Raw genomic sequence first — 23108 nt, 5'->3', positions numbered from 1 at the left:
TCTACTTGCACTTTGACGTGCTTTCGAACTGCTAGGTTGGCAGGAGCTGGGACCGAGCAACTGGAGCTCACCCCGTCATGGGGATTCGAACCGCCGACCTTCCGATTGGCAAGTCCTAGGCTCAGTGGTTTAACCCACAGTGCCATCCGCGTCCCTATGCTCACAGGTAAAATTGGCATGAATGGCTGCATCTACTTTTGCTCCTGGCAAGATGTATGAACCCTTCCCCCGCCCCCCAAAAGCCTAACGAATACAGAGAGATGCACTATTTAAATCAATAAAAAGAGAAAGCGAACATTTAGCAGTATTTGAGTTATTTTAAACTTTTACATTTGTTTCCCACCTTTCCTCCAAGGATCTCAGGGTGGCATACACCACCACCTCTCCACTGTATCCTCACAACAACCCTGTGAGGTAGGTTAGGTTGAGAAAGTGTGACTGGCCCAAGATCACCCAGCAAGCTTCATGGCCGAGTGAGGATTTGAACCCTAGTCTCTCAGGTCCTAGTCTGACACTCAAACCACTAAACCTCACACCACACACATATTTTAAGCACACGCCATACGTAACTTGATAAGAAAACAATGCAAAGAGAAAACCTGCAATCCTCTCAGATGTTAAGAGCACAAAGGCTCCTGGGCCTTGTTCAAGCCTTATTCGTTTTGACAGAAGGAGCTTCAGATCCCATAGAGAAGTAAAAAGTCCTAGCTGGAGACATTTACATATATCTCTTGAAGTCCTTGCAAACACATGAATCAGGTCTGGCCCAATAGGTGTCAAATATAATTCTTCACACTAAAGCTATTTCAAGAAAACTATTTTAAAAGGGGATTGAGAAGATTTTCCTTTGAAAGTGTCAGTAATGGAATCCGATAATAAAGAGCTCCTTTTCCTCGGGGGATAAGGCTTTGATCCTGTGTACGTTTACCTGGGAGTAAGTCCCACTGAACTGAACAAGGATTACTTTTTAGCAGACACATATATTTATTCATTTATTTATTAACAGGTAACTGTTAGGTGGATTTGTAGCTGAATGGCTGAACCCAAAGAGTACTCATTAATTGCTCCTCGTCATCCTGGGGAAAAGTGGCAGGTGGGGAGCTATTTATTCTTGAAAAAGAGGTGCTGGAACTCACCATGAATGCCTCTCTCATTCTCTTATGGCGCAATGGTGCCCACCTGAGAGGTGCCGGAACTGACTTTATATTTCTGTTTTGGGTTGTACCCAATGTTCGTCCTACTAATGTGAGTAGGCCTATTTAAATTAAAGGACGTGATAAGTTTATCACCCTTAATTTCAGTGGGGCTACTCAGAGTAGAATTTATTCAGCTACAACCCATTGTTTTTATATTGGGGGTGGGCCCTGTGCTCCTCTTCACTCGACTCACCACCCTACCCATATCATCCCCACATTAACCCCTAGAGCCTCCCCTTCCTAAGATTCTGACGAGACACTACAAATCCTCCAGTGGGGACTATAAAACAACAGCCTTACATTTTTATGTATATAGGAAGACATGGTGTACACTGTAGATTGAGATTTTTTGAAATCGTAAGCTGTTTAGAAATGCTTTTAATTAAATAAATAAATAATCATGCACCCCATTACTTTTGCTGAAATGAGACACATTCTTTTTTTTATAGCTAGATATTATCACTTCTATAATTTTTTTTGGCAGAGCTCCTCCATTTTTATTATAGCTAGGATGGTGTGGTTTTCCTTTTTTTTAAATGTCCCTTATAAAACATAATGGATTAAATTTAATTCAATTTAGATATTTGCAGCAATAAACTTGAACGGGGAGATCTCTCCGTGTTTACAAGATATGCAAATGAAACACATTTATACCAATTAATCCCCTCAAGAGTAAGTACTGCATTTCTCCGTTTCCCATACCGCACTCCAGCATTTCTAGATGGGAGACTGTTCAAAGCACCTAAGAATCCCAAATGATATATTTCTGTAGACCAGCAATCCCTGACTTTGTGTCTTCCAGGTGATTAGTGGACTACAACTCCCATCATCCCTGTCTGGGATGCTGATGGAAGTTGTAGTCCCACAACATCTGAAGGGTACCAGGCTGGGGACAGCCATTGTAGACTGACATCAACCTTTCATGGATCTATGAGTGAAGGTCCCCAATAGGACCACTGTAACTATCAAGGGCAATGGCAAAACTCTTATCTTTTCCCCAAAGAGAAACATAAGCTCTATTCATGCTTTCAAAATGATACTTGAAGGCATAAACTAGGATGTGGGAGTGGGTGTACCCACTTTGCCCCCAACTTTCTACACCAAACAGGCTAATGTCTTCAGGATGGTCTGATCCACTTATGTAAAGATGGTCATTCGTTGGCCTAGTAAAGGATTGATTGACCAGGTGTTCTGTGGTGCTTTCAGCTAGTGTGGAGCTTTCAGCCAGTCTAGGAGGTGAAAGACCAGGAGTCAAATCCCCACTCAGCTGGGATGCTTACTGGGTGAGCAGTTGTTGCCTCTCGGGAGAAGAATTTAGGGGCCCAGAAGTTTGCTTCTCCTTTGAAATGGGGTTTTACAAACTACTGAAGATTGCATTTGTCCTTAGATAACTCTTGTCTGGCCCCTGGAACTCTTCCCAAGCCAAACTTCTTGCTGGCTCTCCTTTGCACCCCAAGTGTGTATGCCTGGCTAGAATGTGTCTCTAAACTCCATTAATGTTTCCTTCTTGACTGAATGGCAGCATAGGCAGGGGCATGTCAAGCATGTGTAGAAACTAGCCAACTGTACAAAGGTCTAACAATTGCTCCACCCACCACTGGCAGATTGTCCAGAAGGGAATGAAAAAAATTCTCCATCCCTGAGTTCACCCTGGATCCCAAAACTGGGTGCTGAAGCCAAGCCCATTGTAATTGCAGCTTTCAATCCTGGTTCAGCTCATGATGGGCTGCTGGTTCACTTTTAGGACCAAAAAAATAAATAAATCCTTTTTTTGTTCCTAAAGTTGCGACTAAACCGTTCTCAATTAATTTGAACAATGGGACCAACCAGCCAATTTCATTTCTGTCCCTATTGCTCCCTGGGCTTGATGGGCTGCAATAAGATTCCTCTCCCCCATCCCCCATTCTGGGTGAAATAACGGGCGGGTGACCTTTTAAATAAATCAAGGAAATGTTCCTGTTAATGGGTGCTCTTTTACAACAATCCCTTCCGGATCCCCTTTCTAATACTCTTCAAAGGTAATCTGTATTAGCCTACAGCATACAGTCCTGCAGAAGAGATAATAAAACATGTATTTTTCGATAAATATTTGTGGGGAAATAGCTCGGTCACAAAAGCCTGTGGGAGCTGAATAGCTCCCTTTTCTTTCTCACTTTTTTCTGGTTCGTGGAGCGTGCCTGTGCATTCTGAATAACTCAACAAACGCCAAGTTGATAGCGCCAGATAACTTCCCTGCTGCACTGAAATTTACGTGAGCTGAGCATCCAATGCAAATGCTTTCATTGTGGACCCCAATTATTGGAAGCCACAGTTCTGGTAGAAATACAGCATGGGAAATCAGTTCCCAAGTCTTGCAGCCAGCAATAAACTGTATTTGAGCTGCGGAATTGCAAGATTAGAATCTTTTATGCAGGGAGGACAATTCCCCCAAATCTCACCAATTACAGCGAACAAGTTTATTTTCCTTGCTGTTTTGTTACCCGTGAGTACTCCATTATGATATTTATGAAAACATGATCACCCGGGTTTTTAAATGCTTGCGGTTTCTTGGGTGCCATTTCGATTCTTTCCATTGGACAAAACTATTATCACGGATGAGAGAATGGGTTGGCAGCAAGATATAGCTCCTCTTGTGACATCCTTAGAGCAGGGGGTTGGGAAAGTGTGGTCCTCCATCTGGGTTCCATTGCCACCATGGCCAGTGCTTAGGGCATATGAGAGCTGCCCTTCCCCCACAGGATATCTGAAGGGCCTCAGATTCCTCACTCTTGCTTCAGAACAGGCCTGGGGAACTTTCAGCCTGCAAGCCAGTCTTGGCCCTCCAGGAGATCCAGTCTGGTCCACAAAGCCATTCACCCCACCACCACCATGCCTACCTGTCAATCAGCAGATGACACTTATGCAATCAGCTGGTAGGAGAGGAAAAAGAAGTACGGTATTTTGCCAGCCTCAAGTGCTGTGCTTCCCAAAGTGGCTGTTGGCCAGTTGGGAACTCTGCTTAAGGGATTTTGACAGGTGGGTGGGGAAAACCACCTTTCCAGGTTTGCCCATGGGGCACAACCAGGTAAAGATATCAACTCCCTCCCCCCCCCAAGTCAGAAAGTTCCCCCACCCTTGTTGTGGAAGAAACAAATATTGTTTTGTGCATGTAACGTGTTTAACAGGGCTTCATAATGTTTAATACGTTGTGAAATTGTAGCCATTAATTCTACAGCTGGCACATTTATTAACCCAACCCCAAATAATTGTACACTTATTAAACTTCAATGGCACTTATAATAATGTGGCTCTTCCCAGATAAGAAGGAAGCCATGTAAAATAGAACAAGAAACATGACGATGGTCTAGTCGCTTGTTGAGTAATTTAATTGAGCAATGCATCTGGCTGCTAATGGTGTTGCAGGCCCATTAGATTGATACGTTGCAAAGTGATGACATTTTCTGCAGCAAGTTAATTCCTACAGCGATGATCCTTACATTCCAAAGGAGCCGTTATTGGTTTCTTGTGGCATAAAATTCATTTGCAGGGGGTTGCTTGATCTCCAGATAAATAAGTTGGTTAAACAATTAGGAGAGCGTTTGGGTTGGGGGCAAGAGGGTAGCTAATTATGTAAATAGATTAGGTCATCGATGTTTCATTTCTCGATGCTCTTTCCTACTTGGTTTCATCTATAAATATAGGATGATATAGTACGGTATTGACTACTCTATTCATCTTGCGGAGTATTTTACATTTCTGCTCAAATCTGTAGACTGCACTTGGAAAGCAAGCTCTCCAGACATCTCACCATGCTTTCGGGCCTGCCAATAAGATCTGCAAACAGAAAGCAGGCATTTGTGCTTTTAAATACCAGTGTGGCAGGGGAAATAGTTCTCTGCCTGCCTTTAGTGTCATAAAGCTGTATATGCTTTCTAGACTACGCGGGTAGGGAAGCTCCGTCCTGCCTCAGCGTTAGCTGAAGCAGCACACTGCAAACTTTGCAGCAAGGAAAGTCTCTGTGGTAATCAGAAGGGATGCAAATCAACCAGCATCAAGTGGTAACCCAGGGGGTTGCCAAGCTTTGGGGGCACATGGGCACATTTGCAAACCAGAGAAATTGTGGCGGTCACCTCACACATACAGACTGATATCAAGCACCCTCAGCCAACGGTTCCTTTCAGCAGTAGAATGCTTCTTTCAAACTTAACTTCAGGTCTCATTCACAATATACATTTAAAGCACTATGATAAAACTATAAACAGTCATGGCTTCCCCAGAAAGAACCCTGGGAGCTGCAGTTTGTTAAGGGTGCTGAGAGTTGTTAGGAGACCTCTATTCCCCTCCCAGAATTACAGTTCCCAACATGGTTTAGCAATCCTCCTCAGGAAACTCCGTGGATTGTACGTTGGTATGGGGATCTCCGGGATGTGGCTGGCGCTGTGGGTTAAACCACTGAGCATAGGGCTTGCTGATCAGAAGGTTGGCAGTTCGAATCCCCGCGAGAGGGTGAGCTCCCGTTGCTCAGTCCCTGCTCCTGCCAACCTAGCAGTTTGAAAGCACATCAAAGTGCAAGTAGATAAATAGGTACCGCTCCAGTGGGAAGGTAAACGGCGTTTCCGTGCGCTGCTCTGGTTCGCCAGAAGCGGCTTAGTCGTGCTGGCCACATGACCTGGAAGCTGTACGCCGGCTCCCTCGGCCAATAAAGCGAGATGAGCGCCGCAACCCCAGAGTCGGCCACGACTGGACCTAATGGTCAGGGGTCCCTTTACCTTTACCTTTAAAGGGGGTCTCCTAGCAACTCTCAGCATGTGTAAGAAACTACAGCTCGCAGGAGTCTGTGGTGGAAGCAATGACAGCTGATGTGGCATAGTAGTAGTATGTTATATTAGGAGAACTTTCAAAACTGTGTGCATGAAAGTGTAAATATTAGGAGAAAGGCACTGTAAAGTGCTGGTGAATTTTCAGCAAGCTGATGCTGAAATGTGGCAAACTGAACTTAAGCCTGGAAAAATAAGGCGCCAAGAGAAACTGAAATGGGCAGTTTTGCACATCCCCAACTACGGATGTGTTGCAATAGCTGTTCCACTGAAAATACCTGAGAATCATTGCCTTGTAAAATCTGATGTAAGAATATACAGCAATGGGACATGTTGTTTGTTTCAGGGGCGGAAACATATTCAGTGGAGCCAGCAGCTGCAATAGCACTTTTCCTTTTGCATCAACCAATTTCATTGCCATTCCCCTCCCGCGTTCCCAGGCAAGCATTGCGTGTTTAAATCCTTTCTCCCTGATCATCATATTTTAACTCTCTCCGGTGCCGTCTGCGAAATGACCCACAAAAGGCATTTAACAATCTCCTCTCTGCGTGGAGGTTACAGTAAACATTTTAATCAATGGCAGGATTAAATGAATGCTGATTGGGCAATTTCCAGTCCCTGCTGCCCATGCGATAAGACTTTATTAATAATACGACATAGTGGTCCTTCATGGCAGATCATTTCAGACGAAGATGTGAGCTTCTTGCAGGGTAGGGCAAGTTTCAGAACTCAGGAGGTGGCTTAGGCACCGATCCCTTGCGTGGCCCTGTGTTGCAGCTTCTCGAGTAGGAGCCTGGCTTTACTGCTGGAGGAACCAGTAAATTTGTGCTGCCTTTTATCAAGATCATGGTTATTAGTGGCAAAATCTGGGGGGGGGGGGGGCTGCAGAAAAATGCTTTGGCATGTAATGTCACTATTCCAATGTTCCAGGCTGTCAACCAGACCATTTATACATTAATCTATGGCATTTTCAAGACCCATAATGCAATATTTGAAGAAGTGCGAACTCCAGTACGTTGCTGTGTTCCAATCTGCACATTTGTCTGAATTTTGTATGGGAATTTGAAAAGATAAGTCCTCCAGCTTTCCTAGCCTCAGTTTGGACAGAGGGGAGCTCTCAGAGGGGAGAGCATTGGCATATGACTTTAGGGCATGGGCAGGATGATGCAGGAGCTACTAGCCATGGTGGCTATGTTCTTCCTCCCCTGGTAAACCTAAAGCTAAAGGGACCCCTGACCGTTAGGTCCAGTCGCAGATGACTCTGGGGTTGGGCGAGGGAGCCGGCGTACAGCTTCCAGGTCATGTGGCCAGCATGACAAAGCCACTTCTGGCAAACCAGAGCAGCGCACGGAAACACCGTTTACCTCCCCACTGGAGTGGTACTTGCACTTTATCTACTTGCACTTTGACGTGCTTTTGAATGGCTAGGTTGGCAGGAGCAGAGACCGAGCAACAGGAGCTCCCCCCTTCACAGGGATTCGAACCGCCGACCTTCTGATCGGCAAGCCCTAGACCACCAAAAGCCAGTTGCTGGAAATCACAAGTGGTGAGAGTACTGTCTGCTGTTACACTCAGCAACTTCCCGTGGGCATCTTATTGGCAAAGGACAATGGGCATCCAATTGGCCACAGTGAGAACAGGACACAGGGTTGATAAGCCTTTGGCCTGATCCAGCAAGGCTCTTCGTTTTTTCACATGTACAGGTTTTCCTTCAGCCATTTTTATGCTCTTCTTACAAGCTTCCAGGTGCATCAGGTTGGTGCATCAAGCTAGCTTGATGGCTACCAAAAATATAGCAAGACCTTCTTGCCTGATCCAGCAAACCAAATCTCATGTTCTAGTTCTGTGCAGGTGGGGATGTTGACAACGAACAGACTGGATCCAGAGCAACAGGCCAGCAAGGAACAGCAAGCTTTCTAAAGCCGCCTTGTGGCGCTGTGGGTTAAACCACAGAACCTAGGACTTGCCGATCAGAAGGTCGGCGGTTCGAATCCCCGCAACGGGGTGAGCTCCCTTTGCTCGTTCCCTGCTCCTGCCAACCTAGCAGTTCAAAAGCACGTCAAAGTGCAAGTAGATAAATAGGTACCACTCCGGCGGGAAGGTAAATGGCGTTTCCATGTGCTGCTCTGGTTCGCCAGAAGCGGCTTAGTCATGCTGGCCACATGACCCGGAAGCTGTGCACCGGCTCCCTTGGCCAATAAAGTGAGATGAGCGCCGCAACCCCAGAGTAGGTCATGACTGGACCTAATGGTCAGGGGTCCCTTTACCTTTTCCTTTACCATTGGCCCATCTAACTCAAAACTGCACACCTTGACCAGTGTTGGCTCTCCAGAGTTTTAGGCAGGGCTCATTGCTGGTCCTATATGGAGATGCTGGGACATTTTGCATGCAAACTGCCACTGAGCTACAGATTTTTATTGGGCCTGGTGCTGTTTAAACTTGACTGGTTTGCTAGAAGCTCTCCCACGTCTCCAGTTTACATTGAGCCTCTACCTGCCACTGCTTCTTCTCCTTTGCAGATGCCAGGAGGAGTGCCCTGTTGGGACGTTCGGCTTTCAGTGCATGCAGAAATGCAACTGCGAGAATCGAGCCAAGTGCTACCACATCAATGGGGCCTGCCTGTGCGACCCAGGCTTCAAAGGGATCCATTGCCAGGAGCGGATGTGCCCTGAGGGATACTATGGGCTGAAATGCAACAAGCGGTGTCCTTGCCATGTGCCAAACACAGTCAGGTATGTGCATCATGTCTCTTGCTAGCTGAGAGTGATAGCTAAGAAACAAGAAAGCTTCTTTTGGGAAGCGAGTGGGAAGGAAAAGATGGAGGAGTGGATTTTTTTTCTGGGCAAGTCCAGTGACTCCATCTCCAGCATGGAGCAACTCCTGAACTTCGTACAAGCAGTGATGCATGTTTGTTGAATGTGGGCAGTGGAAGAGCCCATTGCTGGGCTGAGGAACAAAATGAGGAATTGGCGGTATTGGCGTGGGTGGCACTGTGGGTTAAACCACAGAGCCTAGGACTTGCCAATCAGAAGGTCGGAGGTTCAAATCCCCACAATGGAGTCAGCTCCTGTTGCTTGGTCCCAGCTCCTGCCAACCTAGCAGTTCGAAAGCACGTCAAAGTGCAAGTTTATAAATAGGGAAGGGAAACGGCATTTCCGTGCGTTGCTTTGGTTTGCCAGAAGCGGCTTAGTCATGCTGGCCACATGACCCGGAAGCTGTACGCCGGCTCCCTTGGCCAATAAAGCGGGATGAGCACCGCGACCCCAGAGTCGGCCACGACTGGACCTAATGGTCAGGGGTCCCTTTACCTTTACCTTTTACCGCCATGTGTGGTGTCCAGATCCTGAACATCAGAGAAGATAATGGGTGAAAGTGTTTTAAAACTTGATTAATTGATTGATTTGTAAGCTGCCCCATAACACAGTTATTTGTATGGCTTACAATATTATTATTATTATTATTATTATTATTATTATTATTATTATACCCTGCCTGTCTGACTGGATTTCCCTAGCCACGCTGGGCAGTTCCAGAACATATAAAAACATAATAAAACATCAAACATAAAAACCTTCCCAATACAGGGAAGCTAACCAAAACATACATTAAAAGCATAACTTCGAAATTAAATAAATGCTACAAAAACAGAGCACACAGATGAAAGCCACAGGTTTGAAAACTGAGAAGTAGACTGCACAAGTGTTTTTTTAAAAAAAGAAAACTTGGCTGAACAGAGGTGTCTTCGCCTTGGGATGAAAGGACTACAAGAATGGTGCCAAGCAAGCTTCCTTGGCAAGGCTGTTCCATATCCCTCTCCTTGCTGACTACTCCGTAGAGGTAACTTGGTAGTCTTAGTTCTGTTGTTCTCTTCTTTTGCTATGTCTCCTAGCAGTGCTATTTTCTAGAAAAAGAGGTGCCGGCAATGGCACCCATCTGAGAAGTGCTGGAGCTGAGTTCCCCTGAGTTCCTGCTGAAAAATTGTTCTGGCTCCAGGGTCATCATCTGCCCTTCTGGGGAAATATTAAAGTTTTTGCATAGTGCAAAAGAACCCACGTGGCAGGCTGTAAGTCTTCTAAACAAACAAACTGTAGTGTCATATGCACCAGAGCTTGGACTTCAGAGCTCATTCCAGGCACAAACTCTGTATCAGCTCTCATGTGAGGCTAATATTGTCCTGCTTGAATAATTAGCATTTATATAAAAATATTAATATTGGTGCCAAACCTCTATAGAATGGATACTCTGTCTTTAGCCTTTCTCCCCATTTAAAGTCATCTGATAAGACTGCCATCTAGATGGATAGAGACTGAGCTTTTTCAAAGCAAGACTTTAAATTTAATGGGGGAAATGCCCCTCTGAACATTTACTCTCCCAAGAGAATATTTGCACCTTGCACTGCTTCTGATCTGGCCAGGTTGTTTCTTCGCCTTGGTTTTCTTTTCCCCTATCCCATCTGTTTGTACTGTCTTCAAGCATTCTTGTCTCCAGATGGTATCTGCTCCTCTTAATAAATGAGTCTAGTCTCTCCCCGTTGATAAAAATCTGTCATTCTACTTGGTCTTATCTCAACCACGGTGGAACAAAAGAGATAGCGGCAGGCAGAGATCCGTAGATGTTATTTTCATTCATCCCATTGGCATTTCAGCTTTTGACTTTCCAAGCAACTCTTCAGCAGCTTGTCAAAGTTTCGAGACAAAGGGGGCATCTAAACTGAGAAAGGAGAGCTCACCTTCTCTGAAAACAGCCTTGAGGCTATTGAAATGTAGGGATTTAAGCAATCAATCAATTAATTATACCGCCCTTCATCCAAAGATCTCGGGGCGATTTACAGCATAAAAATGCAAAATAGAAACACAAAATGCATAATAAAAACAAGAACAAAACAAACCCATAAGCCCCCCCCCCAACTCCCACATGCGTTCAATTCCATCCATGAAGTTGTACAGTACTAGCATTCCCACCTAAGTTCTCTTCCTTAAATTATGTACAACCAGTTCCCAGGGTTCTGGCCCATTCTAGCCATCATGGCACCCTCCAAATGCTCTTGCACAACAACTTCCATCGGGGATCTTGAGAGCTGTAGTCCAAGAGTACGATTCCTGGACCAGGCTAGCTTGAGCACAATTGATCATGCATTGGCAACTTCACAGCTGGATTACTGCAATTCACTCTGTGTGGGGATAGCCTTGGGGGTTGGTCCAGAGGCTGCAGCTGATGCAGAACGTAGCAGCTAGGTTGTTTGTGGGGGCAAAGTACCACCAGTGTATGTCACTTTGCTTGCAGGAGTTGCATTGGCTGCCAATCTGCTACTGGACAAAGTTCAGTGTGTTGATGCTAACATAGAAGTCCTTATACAGCTTGGGACCAGGTTGCTTGAGAGACTGCCTTACCCCTTCCACACCCAATAGATTGCAGCAGTCTGTGGGAGACTTTCTCCTGTAAGTTCCAAAGATTTCAGAAGCCCTTTCCATAGTAATGTGAAAGAGCAGGGTTTTTAGTGTGGCTCACCCTGTTCTGGGGAATAGCATTCCTGTCGAGATATGACAGAAACTCACTATCTGCACTTTCCAGAAACAGTTGAAGACATTTTTGTTCTGAGAGGCTTTCCCAGCAGATAAATGGGTCTTTGCCAGGAGTGTCTTATTTTAAACATATTTGCTGTTTTTGTGTTTTTAGCTATTTTTAATTATCTTATGCGCAAATCACCTTGAGACAGTGGTTTAGAAGATGATTAATAAATACATCATCATCATCAACAACTGCTTCATTGCTTTCAGGTGGTGTTTTAATAAATCAATAATAATAGTAATAGTAATAACAGTAATAGTAATCATAATAATAAACAGCTGGAGGGCACTACATCGGCTGTCCCTGCTGTGGTGTGGCCAAACAATATAGGATCAAGATCCACAGACAGGAGCAAACACGGCTTTCAGTAGCTCTCCTGCTATATCAGTGATAGGTAGATGTTGGAATAAAGGCAAAGCAAAGAGAAGGTTGCATTAAGTAAATAGCACATGAAATCGCAAACATAAATCTTCCGGGGAAGTGAGTTTGTGCAGGGGAGAGTGAGAAACAAAAGACATGGGGATATCACCGGACGTAGAGTGTACTTGAAATGGGAGAGGGACCCTCGGCCTGTTTCTGAATTCAGTCAGTTTGCTTTAACTCTATTTTCCTTGCAGTTTGCATCTCATGCAGCCCTTGTTTTGGTTGGGGCATATCTTTTACCATTCATGAAGTGTTCATATTTCATGAGGAGATTTTGGGGGGGAACCTACCCCTCTTTTTTTATTTATAAACGACTCCGCCTTGCGGTTGAAATGCTTACCGGATGCCGTATTTTTCAATTGAATTGTAACAGGCCAATTCAGATTGCTGGGAACATATATTAGTTTTGAAAGATTTAATTTAGCTTTCCGATGCAAAGCTGGTTGGAAATGTACGGTTCTGCACGCCAGGAGGAAAAACGCAAAACGAGGGAAACTAAACTATTTCTGTGCTGTTTAGTTTTCTGTTCCCATTACCTGAAGATTAATAGATGCAGAGATGGGGGGGGGGTTTGCAGTTCCAGCTTTTTTTATTACTTTTTCATCTAAATGTTAAGAGGTGTGAACTGAGCAGCGTATAATTCCGAGGAGTGCTTTGTCAAGCGGAAACCTGGTGATTTTTTTTATTAAGCTGATGAATTGTTTTAATTAGTTACCAGAATCCTCCGAAGAAGCACATGACAGCTACAGAACTTGGCAATTTTTAGTCACAACATTATGCACTAATCGCTTCTGCTGATAACAAAACAAAGGCGGTGAGGGAGGGAGGGGAAATTAGGAAAGCCAGATAAATTTTTTTTGTGAGGATTCCACATTGTACTTCTGTCCCAGATTGTCAAGGAGGGTCTCTACCAACAGAGAGGGTGTGGGCGAGACAGTCTGTGTGCATAAAGCAAGGGTGGAGAATTTCAGACCCAGGGAAGGGATGCGGCCCTTGAGGTTTGTCTATCAGGCCCTCAGGAAGCTTGCTTAGGCTGAAGCCTGCCAACAGCCCTGCTCTGCACCCTCCTTCAGTACTTTTGCCTGACTGAAATGTGTATTTGGACTTAATTGTGCCTCTTGCTTGTCTCAATGGAGATATGGGCAGGATATAGAAACCTCTGGATTCTTCATGACTGTAATATAGCCTGCAGTCCAAAGCTAAAAGCCACACCCATTGCCCAGCCATCCTTTTTCCATGGTATGTGGCCTCTAGAAGGCCTGAGATGGAATTTGGCCCTCAGGCTGAAAAGGTTCCTTAGTGCTGATATAAAGGATGTGCACATAGCATGTTGTTGTTGTTTAGTCGTTTAGTCGGTCCGACTCTTCGTGACCCCATGGACCAGAGCACGCCAGACACTCCTGTCTTCCACTGCCTCCCACAGTTTGGTCAAACTCATGCTGGTAGCTTTGAGTACACTGTCCAACCATCTCATCCTCTATCGTCCCCTTCTCCTTGTGCCCTCAATCTTTCCCAACATCAGGGTCTTTTCCAGGGAGTCTTCTCTTCTCATGAGGTGGCCAAAGTATTGGAGTCTCAACTTCAGGATCTGTCCTTCCAGTGAGGACTCAGGGCTGATTTCCTTCAGAATGGAGAGGTTTGATCTTCTTGCAGTCCATGGGACTCTCAAGAGTCTCCTCCAGCACCGTAATTCAAAAGCATCAATTCTTTGGCCATCAGCCTTCTTTATGGTCCAGCTCTCACTTCTATACATCACTACTGGGAAAACTATCGCTTTGACTATACGGGCCTTTGTTGGCAAGGTGATGTCTCTGCTTTTTAAGATGCTGTCCAGTTTTTTTAAGATGCTGTCTAGGTATGCTGTCTATGTACATAGCATACCCTTCAATGAAAATAGGGACATCTATTCCAATAATGATAATTTGACTATTTATACCTCTGAGTGGGTTGCCCCAGCCACTCTGGGCTGATTCCAACATATATACAAAACATAATAAAACATTAAACATTAAAAAAAACCACCCCTAAACAGGGCTGCCTTCAAATGGCTTGGGGGTTGGATAACTCCATGCTCTCCAACAGAAAATAGGGACATCCTAAGGAAAAATGGGACAATCAGGGATCAAATCAGAATCCCGGACAGCTTCTGTAAATCTGGGACTGTTCCTGGAAAATAGGAACACTTAGAATCATAGAATCATAGAATCATAGAGTTGGAAGAGACCACAAGGGCCATCGAGTCCAACCCCCTGCCAAGCAGGAAACACCATCAGAGCACTCCTGACATATGGTTGTCAAGCCTCTGCTTAAAGACCTCCAAAGAAGGAGACTACACCACACTCCTTGGCAGCAAATTCCACTGTCGAACAGCTCTTACTGTCAGGAAGTTCTTCCTAATGTTTAGGTGGAATCTTTTTTCTTGTAGTTTGGAACCATTGCTCCGTGTCCGCTTCTCTGGAGCAGCAGAAAACAACCTTTTCCCCTCCTCTATGTGACATCCTTTTATATATTTGAACATGGCTATCATATCACCCCTTAACCTCCTCTTCTCCAGGCTAAACATGCCCAGCTCCCTTAGCCGTTCCTCATAAGGCATCGTTTCCAGGCCTTTGACCATTTTGGTTGCCCTCCTCTGGACACGTTCCAGTTTGTCAGTGTCCTTCTTGAACTGTGGTGCCCAGAACTGGACATAGTACTCCAGGTGAGGTCTGACCAGAGCAGAATACAGTGGCACTATTACTTCCCTTGATCTAGATGCTATACTCCTATTGATGCAGCCCAGAATTGCATTGGCTTTTTTAGCTGCCGCGTCACACTGTTGGCTCATGTCAAGTTTGTAGTCAACCAAGACTCCTAGATCCTTTTCACATGTACTGCTCTCAAGCCAGGTGTCACCCATCTTGTATTTGTGCCTCTCATTTTTTTTGCCCAAGTGCAATACTTTACATTTCTCCCTGTTAAAATTCATCTTGTTTGTTTTGGCCCAGTTCTCTAATCTGTCAAGGTCGTTTTGAAGTGTGATCCTGTCCTCTGGGGTGTTAGCCACCCCTCCCAGTCTGGTGTCATCTGCAAATTTGATCAGGATGCCCTTGAGTCCATCATCCAAGTCGTTGATAAAGATGTTGAATAAGACCGGGCCCAAGACAGAACCCTGTGGCACCCCACTAGTCACTCTTCTCCAGGATGAAGAGGAACCATTGATGAGCACCCTTTGGGTTCAGTCAGTCAGCCAGTTACAAATCCACTGAGTGGTAGCATAGTCAAGTCCACATTTTACCAGCTTCTTTACAAGAATATCATGGGGCACCTTGTCAAATGCCTTGCTGAAATCAAGGTAGGCTACATCCACTGTGTTCCCTTCATCTACCAGGCTTGTAATTCTGTCAAAAAACGAGATCAGGTTAGTCTGACATGACTTATTTTTCAGAAATCCATGCTGACTATTGGTGATCACAGTATTCCTTTCTAGGTGCTCACAGACTGTTTGCTTAATGATCTGCTCCAGAATCTTCCCTGGTATTGATGTCAGACTGACTGGGAGGTAATTATTTGGGTCCTCTCTTTTCCCCTTTTTGAAAATAGGGCCAACATTTGCCCTCCTCCAGTCTGCCGGAACTTCGCCTGTTCTCCAGGAATTCTCAAAGATGACTGCCAGTGGTTCTGAGATCACATCTGCCAGTTCTTTTAATACTCTTGGATGCAATTCATCTGGCCCTGGAGACTTGAATACATCTAAACTAGCCAAGTATTCTTGTACTGTCTCCTTAGTTATTCTGGGCTGTGTTTCCTCTGAGGGTCTGATATAGGGATTATCTTGTAGAGCCACTATCTCCTACCCATCTTCTGCCCAGGCCCCTACTTCTTTGACCGCTTTATCTATGCTGCTTTTGTAGTCTCTGCTTGTTTGTCTGCCCAGCTCTCAGCTTTCCTGTGTGACAAGCACAATGGTCTCTTGCTCTCCATTTCCAGCCAATAGCACAGAGACCCTCTTACCCCTCCCCTCACTCCCTCAACAGTGTCTGAGGTTTTGTCCAGTCAAAGTGGCCTTTCACTTCCACTGTGGAAACAGTCAGCCCTCTGTTGTGGGCAGATATCCTCTCATCTCCCACGTAGCAGAAATGTTTGTGAGCATTCTGTGGCATCCGACAAGCTCAACTACCGGCTGTAGGGGATTTGGCGTTGGGAATGCAGATAAGAGGCGTCTTGAGAGTGTGTGTGTTTCACTCGGTTATCCATGCCCTGAAATGATGCGGTTTAATAATCAGATGCCTTCTCTTTCCCCTTCCCACTGGTGCTTCTCATTAATACCTGTCTCTCCTTTTGTCAGCTGTCACCCTCTGTCTGGAGAATGCAACTGCAAAGCCGGCTGGGCAGGACTCTACTGCAATGACACCTGTCCTCCGGGATACTACGGAGAAAGCTGCCAGCTTGCCTGCCGCTGCCAGAATGGAGCAGATTGTGATAGTATTACAGGGAAGTGCTCCTGTGGCCCGGGATATATGGTAAGCCCTGGGGGGGGGTGCACATTTCGATTAAGTGATCAGAACACTGGAGAACTTTCCCCTGATATTGTCAGTATTTTTTATTCCAGCTCAGAGTTCTATCTGAGCCCCTTTGGAAGGAGAGGGCGATAAATACGGAAAGCTAGTAATGCAGGAGCAACCGTAGAAGCAACCTTATACTCTTGGTCCCTCTAAGTTAGTATTGTCTACACTGGCCGGCAGCAGCTCTCCATCTTTTCAGACCTGCCTGGAAATGCCAGGGATTGAGCTAGAGACCTTCTGCATTCAAAGTGGGTGCTCTGCCACTGAGCTATGGCCCTTCCTTGTGGCGTATTTCAAAACATAGGAATCTAACTTCTACCAAGTCAAAGCATTGGTCCATCTAGCTCAGTACTGTCAGCACTGACTGGCAGCAGCTTTACAGAGCTTCAAAGAGAATCCTCATCCTGACTTTCTGCCGCTTAATTGCAGCCTTTTCCCAAAGCTCTGCTTGTGTTTTCTAAGTTTTAAATCAGTAATCAGTATTTTTACTTACATGTTGGCATCCGTCTCTCTAGGGAGACAGTGGAGGAGTGCGCCTTTGGGGGTGAGGTTAGACTGTTGGACGGTTGCAGCGCCTGCTGTGGCTGTAGAGACGAATGCAGGAGAGACATGTATTGTTGCAGCTGGGGCAGATGAAGGCGTCCAGTTGTGCTGCTGCAGATGCACCATGGCATTTCTTCTCTCTGCGCTCTGCCCAGTGGTCATTCCTCCTCTGATCACTGCTTCGGATACTTGCAATAATAGCAATAATAGAAATAAAGGAGAAGGGTTTTTAACTGAAATTAGAACAAAAAGTTGAAAAAGTTCGGGGGGGGGACATAAATATGTTGTGCTTTGGGTAAAATAATTATTGGGGAGGAAAGAGGTTTCTGATTATTAAATTGAATTGTGCTGTTATATCTGTGGGGCCTCTGCAAAATTTCTGGATCTCTGGTCTCCTGTTTTCAATAAAAGCAGATAGAAAAAGATGGAATCTGGGTGGGAAGGACGAGGTGTGTTTTTGGGGGGTATATAATTTTTTTGTGGCTGTTAGCTGGGCTAGAAGTGAGGTCACTAGGTCACAGCACATAGTGTTCCTTTGTGGGGGAAGGCAATGTTGTTTTAGTGAAAGCATTCAAGCCACCCTATATGCCATTGAATATGTGCAAGGGTACCCCTCCATATATATATGTCGCTCCCTCTTGAGATACCAGTTCTAGGGGGTTCCGCTACCCACTTCTCAGCAGCATCAGGTGGCAGTCCCATAATACCGGTTGCTTAGCAACTCAGACTGCACATCAAATCCAAGCCACGTGCATCACTGGGCCAGAACATAACCAAGCACCAACTGAACAAATGTGAATGATTGTCTGCTGCTTAAGATCTTTCCCAGAACCACAAATTATCTTTCAGCTCCAATACACCAGGTGTAAGAGAAGCTTCTAACTCTCCGCATCTCCAGAAAGGAGAGCTGTCAGAAGAGTCTGACTACCAAGGAGAGGGACCAATGTTTACTTTTATTGGGTCTGTCCCATTTCTTTACTGTTCATATTTTAAATGGGGGCATGGCCCACAGGGCGGTGACATGCTGCAGGACATTCTCAGTGGTGGCCCCCCCCAGCTGCAGAACTCCTTCTTGATGGAGATCCAGTTGTTCCCCATGTATGTTACTTTAGGTGGCTGCTTAAGACCTTTTGTTCAGGTCTTTGGGACATGTCTGGATGGGAGAGCCGTCTATCTGCTGTTGCATTTTATTGTTTTTCTGTATTGTTGCTTTTATGCTATTTTTTTTTCCGGATTAACTGCCTTGGGCTCTATTTGGGAGGTGGGATATGAGAATCAAATAACAGCAAAAATAACAACTTGTTATATGAAAAGTGAAGGGGCATGGATGTTAGAAGCTGAGACACACATACCCTGCTACCTAATCTGCCCATGCTCCACCACTTATATGTCTGTATTACCAGGATCACTTCTGGTATCTAGATGGCATGCGGGAATTGAGATGGGGTGATCACCTGCTAGGAGGGGAGGTACTGTATGGTGGAACCAGATGTCAAAGAGAACAACAACTACCAAACTTTTAGAAGACATCTGAAGGCAGCCCTTTTTAGGGAAGCTTTTAATGTTTGATGCATTACTGTATTTCAATATTTGGTTGGAAGCTGCCCAGAGTGGCTGGGGAAGCCCAGCCAGATGGGCGGGGTATAAATAATAAATTATTCATCATCATCATCATCATCATCATCATCATCATCATCATCTCCCTTCTGGTGTTAAATGTAAGTGTTGCTCAAAGGACCTCCCACTTTGGTTCTTTTTGCATATGTTTATCAGATAGTCAAAATAACAACACGTTTGTTTCAAGGCAACATTCTTGAAAAGGTTGATTAGGCTCTTCTGGCCCATTTTGAAAATAACGTTTCATCTCCCACTAAAGAGCTTTCTCCGCACTGACATTTAAACAGCTTGGTTATTGAAGATAGCACCATAATCACTGGAGCATATTTAGGCATTAGTATCATTGCGCTCTCATAATATACAATAATCTCTGGCAATTAGTCCAGGAGGGGTTGTTAAGCCTGGGAATTGCTAATTTATTGTGGTGGAATTGTGTTTGTCATGCATAGGATGAGTCGGAACACAAGACATCATCTTACACAGAGTTACTGAGCTGTCAGGAACTGCTAACTCTCAGAGCTAGAATTAGCCATGGCCTCTGAATCAGAGGGGACCCCCAACATTTCCCATGACCAGGGGGAGACAGAGGGAAACCTCGAGATTATTCCCCAGGACAGTGTGCCACCCAGGGAACTGGTGGAATTGGGGAACATTAAGGGCCCTGAGTGCACTCATCTGACAACTCTGCATCTCCCCGCAGCCACCACCATGTCTTCAAGAACAGTGGTGGCAATGAGCCCCAAAATGAAGTTTGGTCTCAAGGACAGCACAAGGCATTCCATCCCAGAAATGGTTGGGATTAGGGCTCCATAACTACACTAGGAAGGATAGGGCAGCCAGGCTGAGTTCTTGAACCCTAGGTTGTTGCCTGAAAGCCACTGTTACAGCAGCTTCCATAGGCCTGCTCCTAGCCCAACAGTCTTGGTCCATAGCTCCTTCCATCACTACTAAAAGGCAACAACCCAAACAAGTCGATGGAAGCAGGCTCAAGACTGCCCCAACCAGCTCTGTGCTGGATCAATGTCAGGACTTGGTTGGAGCCCGGGAAGCTGCATCAGAGCACAGAAGCAATAGTTCAGGACCATGGACAACAATCTTGTAGCTGGGAGCAAGTTGTCTCGGCACTGGCTTTCTGCAACGGCCAGAGCTTTATATACTGGACTTGGATGACCCAGACTGAATTACAGTGGTACCTCTGGTAACGTACTTAATTCGTTCCAGAGGTCCGTTCTTAAACTGAAACTGTTCTTAACCTGAAGCACCACTTTAGCTAATGGGGCTTCTTGCTGCTGCCGCGCTGCCACCACGCAATTTCTGTTCTCATCCTGAAGCAAAGTTCTTAACCCGAGGTACTATTTCTGGGTTAGCGGAGTCTGTAACCTGAAGCGTATGTAACCTGAAGCGTATGTAACCCGAGGTACCACTGTACCACCTTTTGGTTGATTCAGACCTGCTAGTTAAAGTGCCAGTGTCCTTTGCAAACATTGGCTTCTCCTAGATGGTGTGCTTTTGGCAGTGAAGACTTGATCTTTGGATGCTCTTCAGGGCTCTCTTGATCCTCTGTAATATCCAAGTCCATAGGCCAGGGGACAGGGAGCTAGGTGCAGAATATGGTGCTGGTAGGTCTATACAGGATAGAGCTGGGGAGGGGATTCATCCCCTCTTCTGAGGTACTAATGATTGGAGACTCTGAGACTGATGACTCAGAGTTCAGGACCACGGTACCAGCAATCTGCTGGACAGCTTCCCTGGCTAAGGTGATTGGAACAAGACAAGATTGCTGCAAAAAAAAGAAGGAAAAAAAATATGTAAATGTTACAGAAGACTCAAAGTGTTGGCTCCCAAAAATGGTTGCTTTTCATTACCATTTTTGAAAGTCATCCCACTGCTAAAGTTGTAATAATCCCCATTGATTGCAGTGGATTTGCAATCCATATGCCCATGCATCTCTTTCCAACATCCTGGAAAAGGGCATGGGTGAGTGGCCAGCTGGAATTCTGAACAGGAGCACTCTGTGCCACAACATTTTGTTGCAGGTCCTACTTGTGAGAGCCTACCAGCCCAATCCTTTCATATCCCACCAGCCGGATGAAGTGGTACAATCCACTATATCACCTCGTTCTGCTGCATGTACGGGCTTGCACCTTTCAGCTGAAATCAACACACCTCTCAGCCCAAATCCTCAAAGTATTTATTGACTTCCCTTCAGCTTTCCCAGTTAGGTTCTTGCTCTTCATCTACTGTGTTTCTAGTATTTGAAAATAGCTGCCCAACCCAACTGAGCTGTTTCCCCCCCAGTAGCAGTTGGCTTGGGGCAGCGACATGCACTTAACCTCCCAACAGTTGCATCACTGCTACTTACTGGGAAGGAGAAGGGGAGGGACGAGGCTGTGGGGAGGTTGGCACAGTTCAACACAATGCATTTGCATCATGCCAACCTCCCTAGCACCTCCACCTTTTCCTTCCTGGTAAGTATCCGTAACTTGTTTATCCCAAGCTCAGGTGAGCATCACTGCTCCACCGCACAGTCTGCTGTGGCTTTTTCCAAAGAAACAGAGTGTTTGCTTTCTTCCTTCTCTAATTGTGGTTTTATCCAAGAAGCTGCCAACATTTCAGTGGCCATGACATGCAACTGTTGAAAAAATAAAATAATGAGAGAGAAATAAAATAATCAGGTGCTGTGCAGCAGGCTGACCTGAAAGAGGATCTTGTTTGACCATTTCTTTCAGGAGTGTGACACCAAAGTCACAAAGCACATCTCAGAGTGTGTGGGAGTTTATAAAGGGGGATAGCGCAGAGGGGTAGCCTTGAGCATTTCATATCCTGGGTAACATATCTACAAAAGGGCCATCGCCCCAACGTATGACCGAGCAGAGTTGGATTCTGCTGTCAGCAAAGCCAAGACGACTGTGAATCGCACCAAGAGAAAAGAGGGGTGGGAGGGCAATGCGGCCTTTTTGTTCAACGGACCAGCATCTATTTTAAAATAGAAGAAGCTGAAGAAGATGCAGCTGCGAGGAGGGGAAAGTGATTACAAGCAGATTTGCACCTTTATCAAACACACACAGCCTTCTGTGCAGATCCTTCCTTAGTTTCCTGACCAAAGCATTTAGGGTGAAATGGGGTTCTTAATAGGCACAAATATGCCTTCGGAAGAGGCATTTGGAGAGCAAGAGAAAAACATCCTTGGTCTCCAGATGCCTCTGCATTCCTAAGTGTGCCTGAGCTGAGTTTAGCAATGAGAGGTCAGGAAGTTCAAATGCTTCTTTTCTTTAATTTTGCCCTTGCCAGGTAAAGTTCAGATTTATGCTGAAATGAGGTCAGAATCTGCCTTCCTGCTAGAATAAATTCCAATTATTTTCCTATTGTACTTTTTAAACAGGGAGGGTGCAGCATCTTTTGACTGCCATAATTGAGGGGGGAAGAGAGGGAGAGAGCAGCCTCTGCATGACAATGGGGTCACCTGTAATTCAATTCACAAGTTTAGATTTTAAAAACAACAGTCCCTGATAAACATTCTGGAAGACTTGGGGAAGGGCCATAGCTAAGGGTAGAGACTCGACCATGCAAGCAGAAGGTCCCAGGTTCAATCACCCGCAAATCCAGATAGGGTTGGGGGGAAATGCTGCCTGAAACCCTGGTTTCCTGCTTCCAGGCAGTGTAGACAAAACTGAGCTCAGTTGACTGGTGAGCTGGCTAAGTATGAGGCAGCTTCCTCTATTAATGATGTTACTTGAGTTTCAGTCCCACAGACCTATCATATAGCCTTGGGAAAGTCTTTCGTCTAGTTATACATGGCATAAACCTTGGCTCATGGTTAGGGAGGAGAAAGCGTAACCACAAGCCCTGGTTGGGACAACATGCTAAGCCAAACTGCGACTTAGCTCAGTGCAGAATGACTCCTCTCTGGGAATCCACACATTCATGAGGTCCCAGTAAACCATGGCTTAAATTTATGTGTTGTGCAAACCAGGCCATTATAACTCAGTCTCAGCTCCCTGCACTGATAAGAGGGAAGTTGAGTGCCTCCTTGCCTGAGAAATGAAGTTGAAAGCAGTCAAAATTTCTCAAGAGCTTTTAAGAATTAAAAGTACTTTTTCCCCTTAAATAAGGAATACTTGAAAGAGTGTCTCTACACATATCTGCTAGCTCTGTAACTGAGATTGCTGCTGTGCAGTGGGTTAGGGGGTGGACCTTTGGGGTTCCACCAACAGGGGCTGCCCAGCTGGCTGCGACCTCTGAGAGGACTTTCTCTGTTGTGGTGGAACTCTGTGGAACCTCTTAACCCTGAAACTGCATTCAGGCACCTTCAGTGTGGAGCTTTCAGCATCAGCTGAAAATGCGTTTGAGACATCTTGATCACAGGTGTGTGCTGTCTGTCAAGAGTTCATAGTAGCTGACATAAGTTTTCAAATTTTGGA

General features: G+C 45.4%; 1 protein-coding gene across 7 annotated transcripts in view; it reads left to right on the top strand.

Annotated features, from left to right (window-relative positions):
* The window catches only part of MEGF11 (multiple EGF like domains 11), a 349752-nt gene that overhangs the window by 232622 nt on the left and 94022 nt on the right, over window positions 1-23108 (top strand). For all 7 annotated transcript variants that reach the window (XM_079954213.1, XM_079954211.1, XM_079954210.1 and 4 more), the window contains 2 exons: window positions 8512-8724; window positions 16311-16485. In XM_079954213.1, coding sequence (XP_079810339.1) covers window positions 8512-8724; window positions 16311-16485 — 388 coding nt within the window. The remainder of the gene's footprint in view (window positions 1-8511; window positions 8725-16310; window positions 16486-23108) is intronic.

The sequence above is a fragment of the Podarcis cretensis genome (assembly GCF_951804945.1).
Source record: "Podarcis cretensis genome assembly, chromosome: 14".
Lineage (NCBI taxonomy): Eukaryota > Metazoa > Chordata > Lepidosauria > Squamata > Lacertidae > Podarcis > Podarcis cretensis.
Note: the sequence above shows the minus strand (reverse complement) of the source record. Positions and strands in the feature narration are given on the sequence as shown.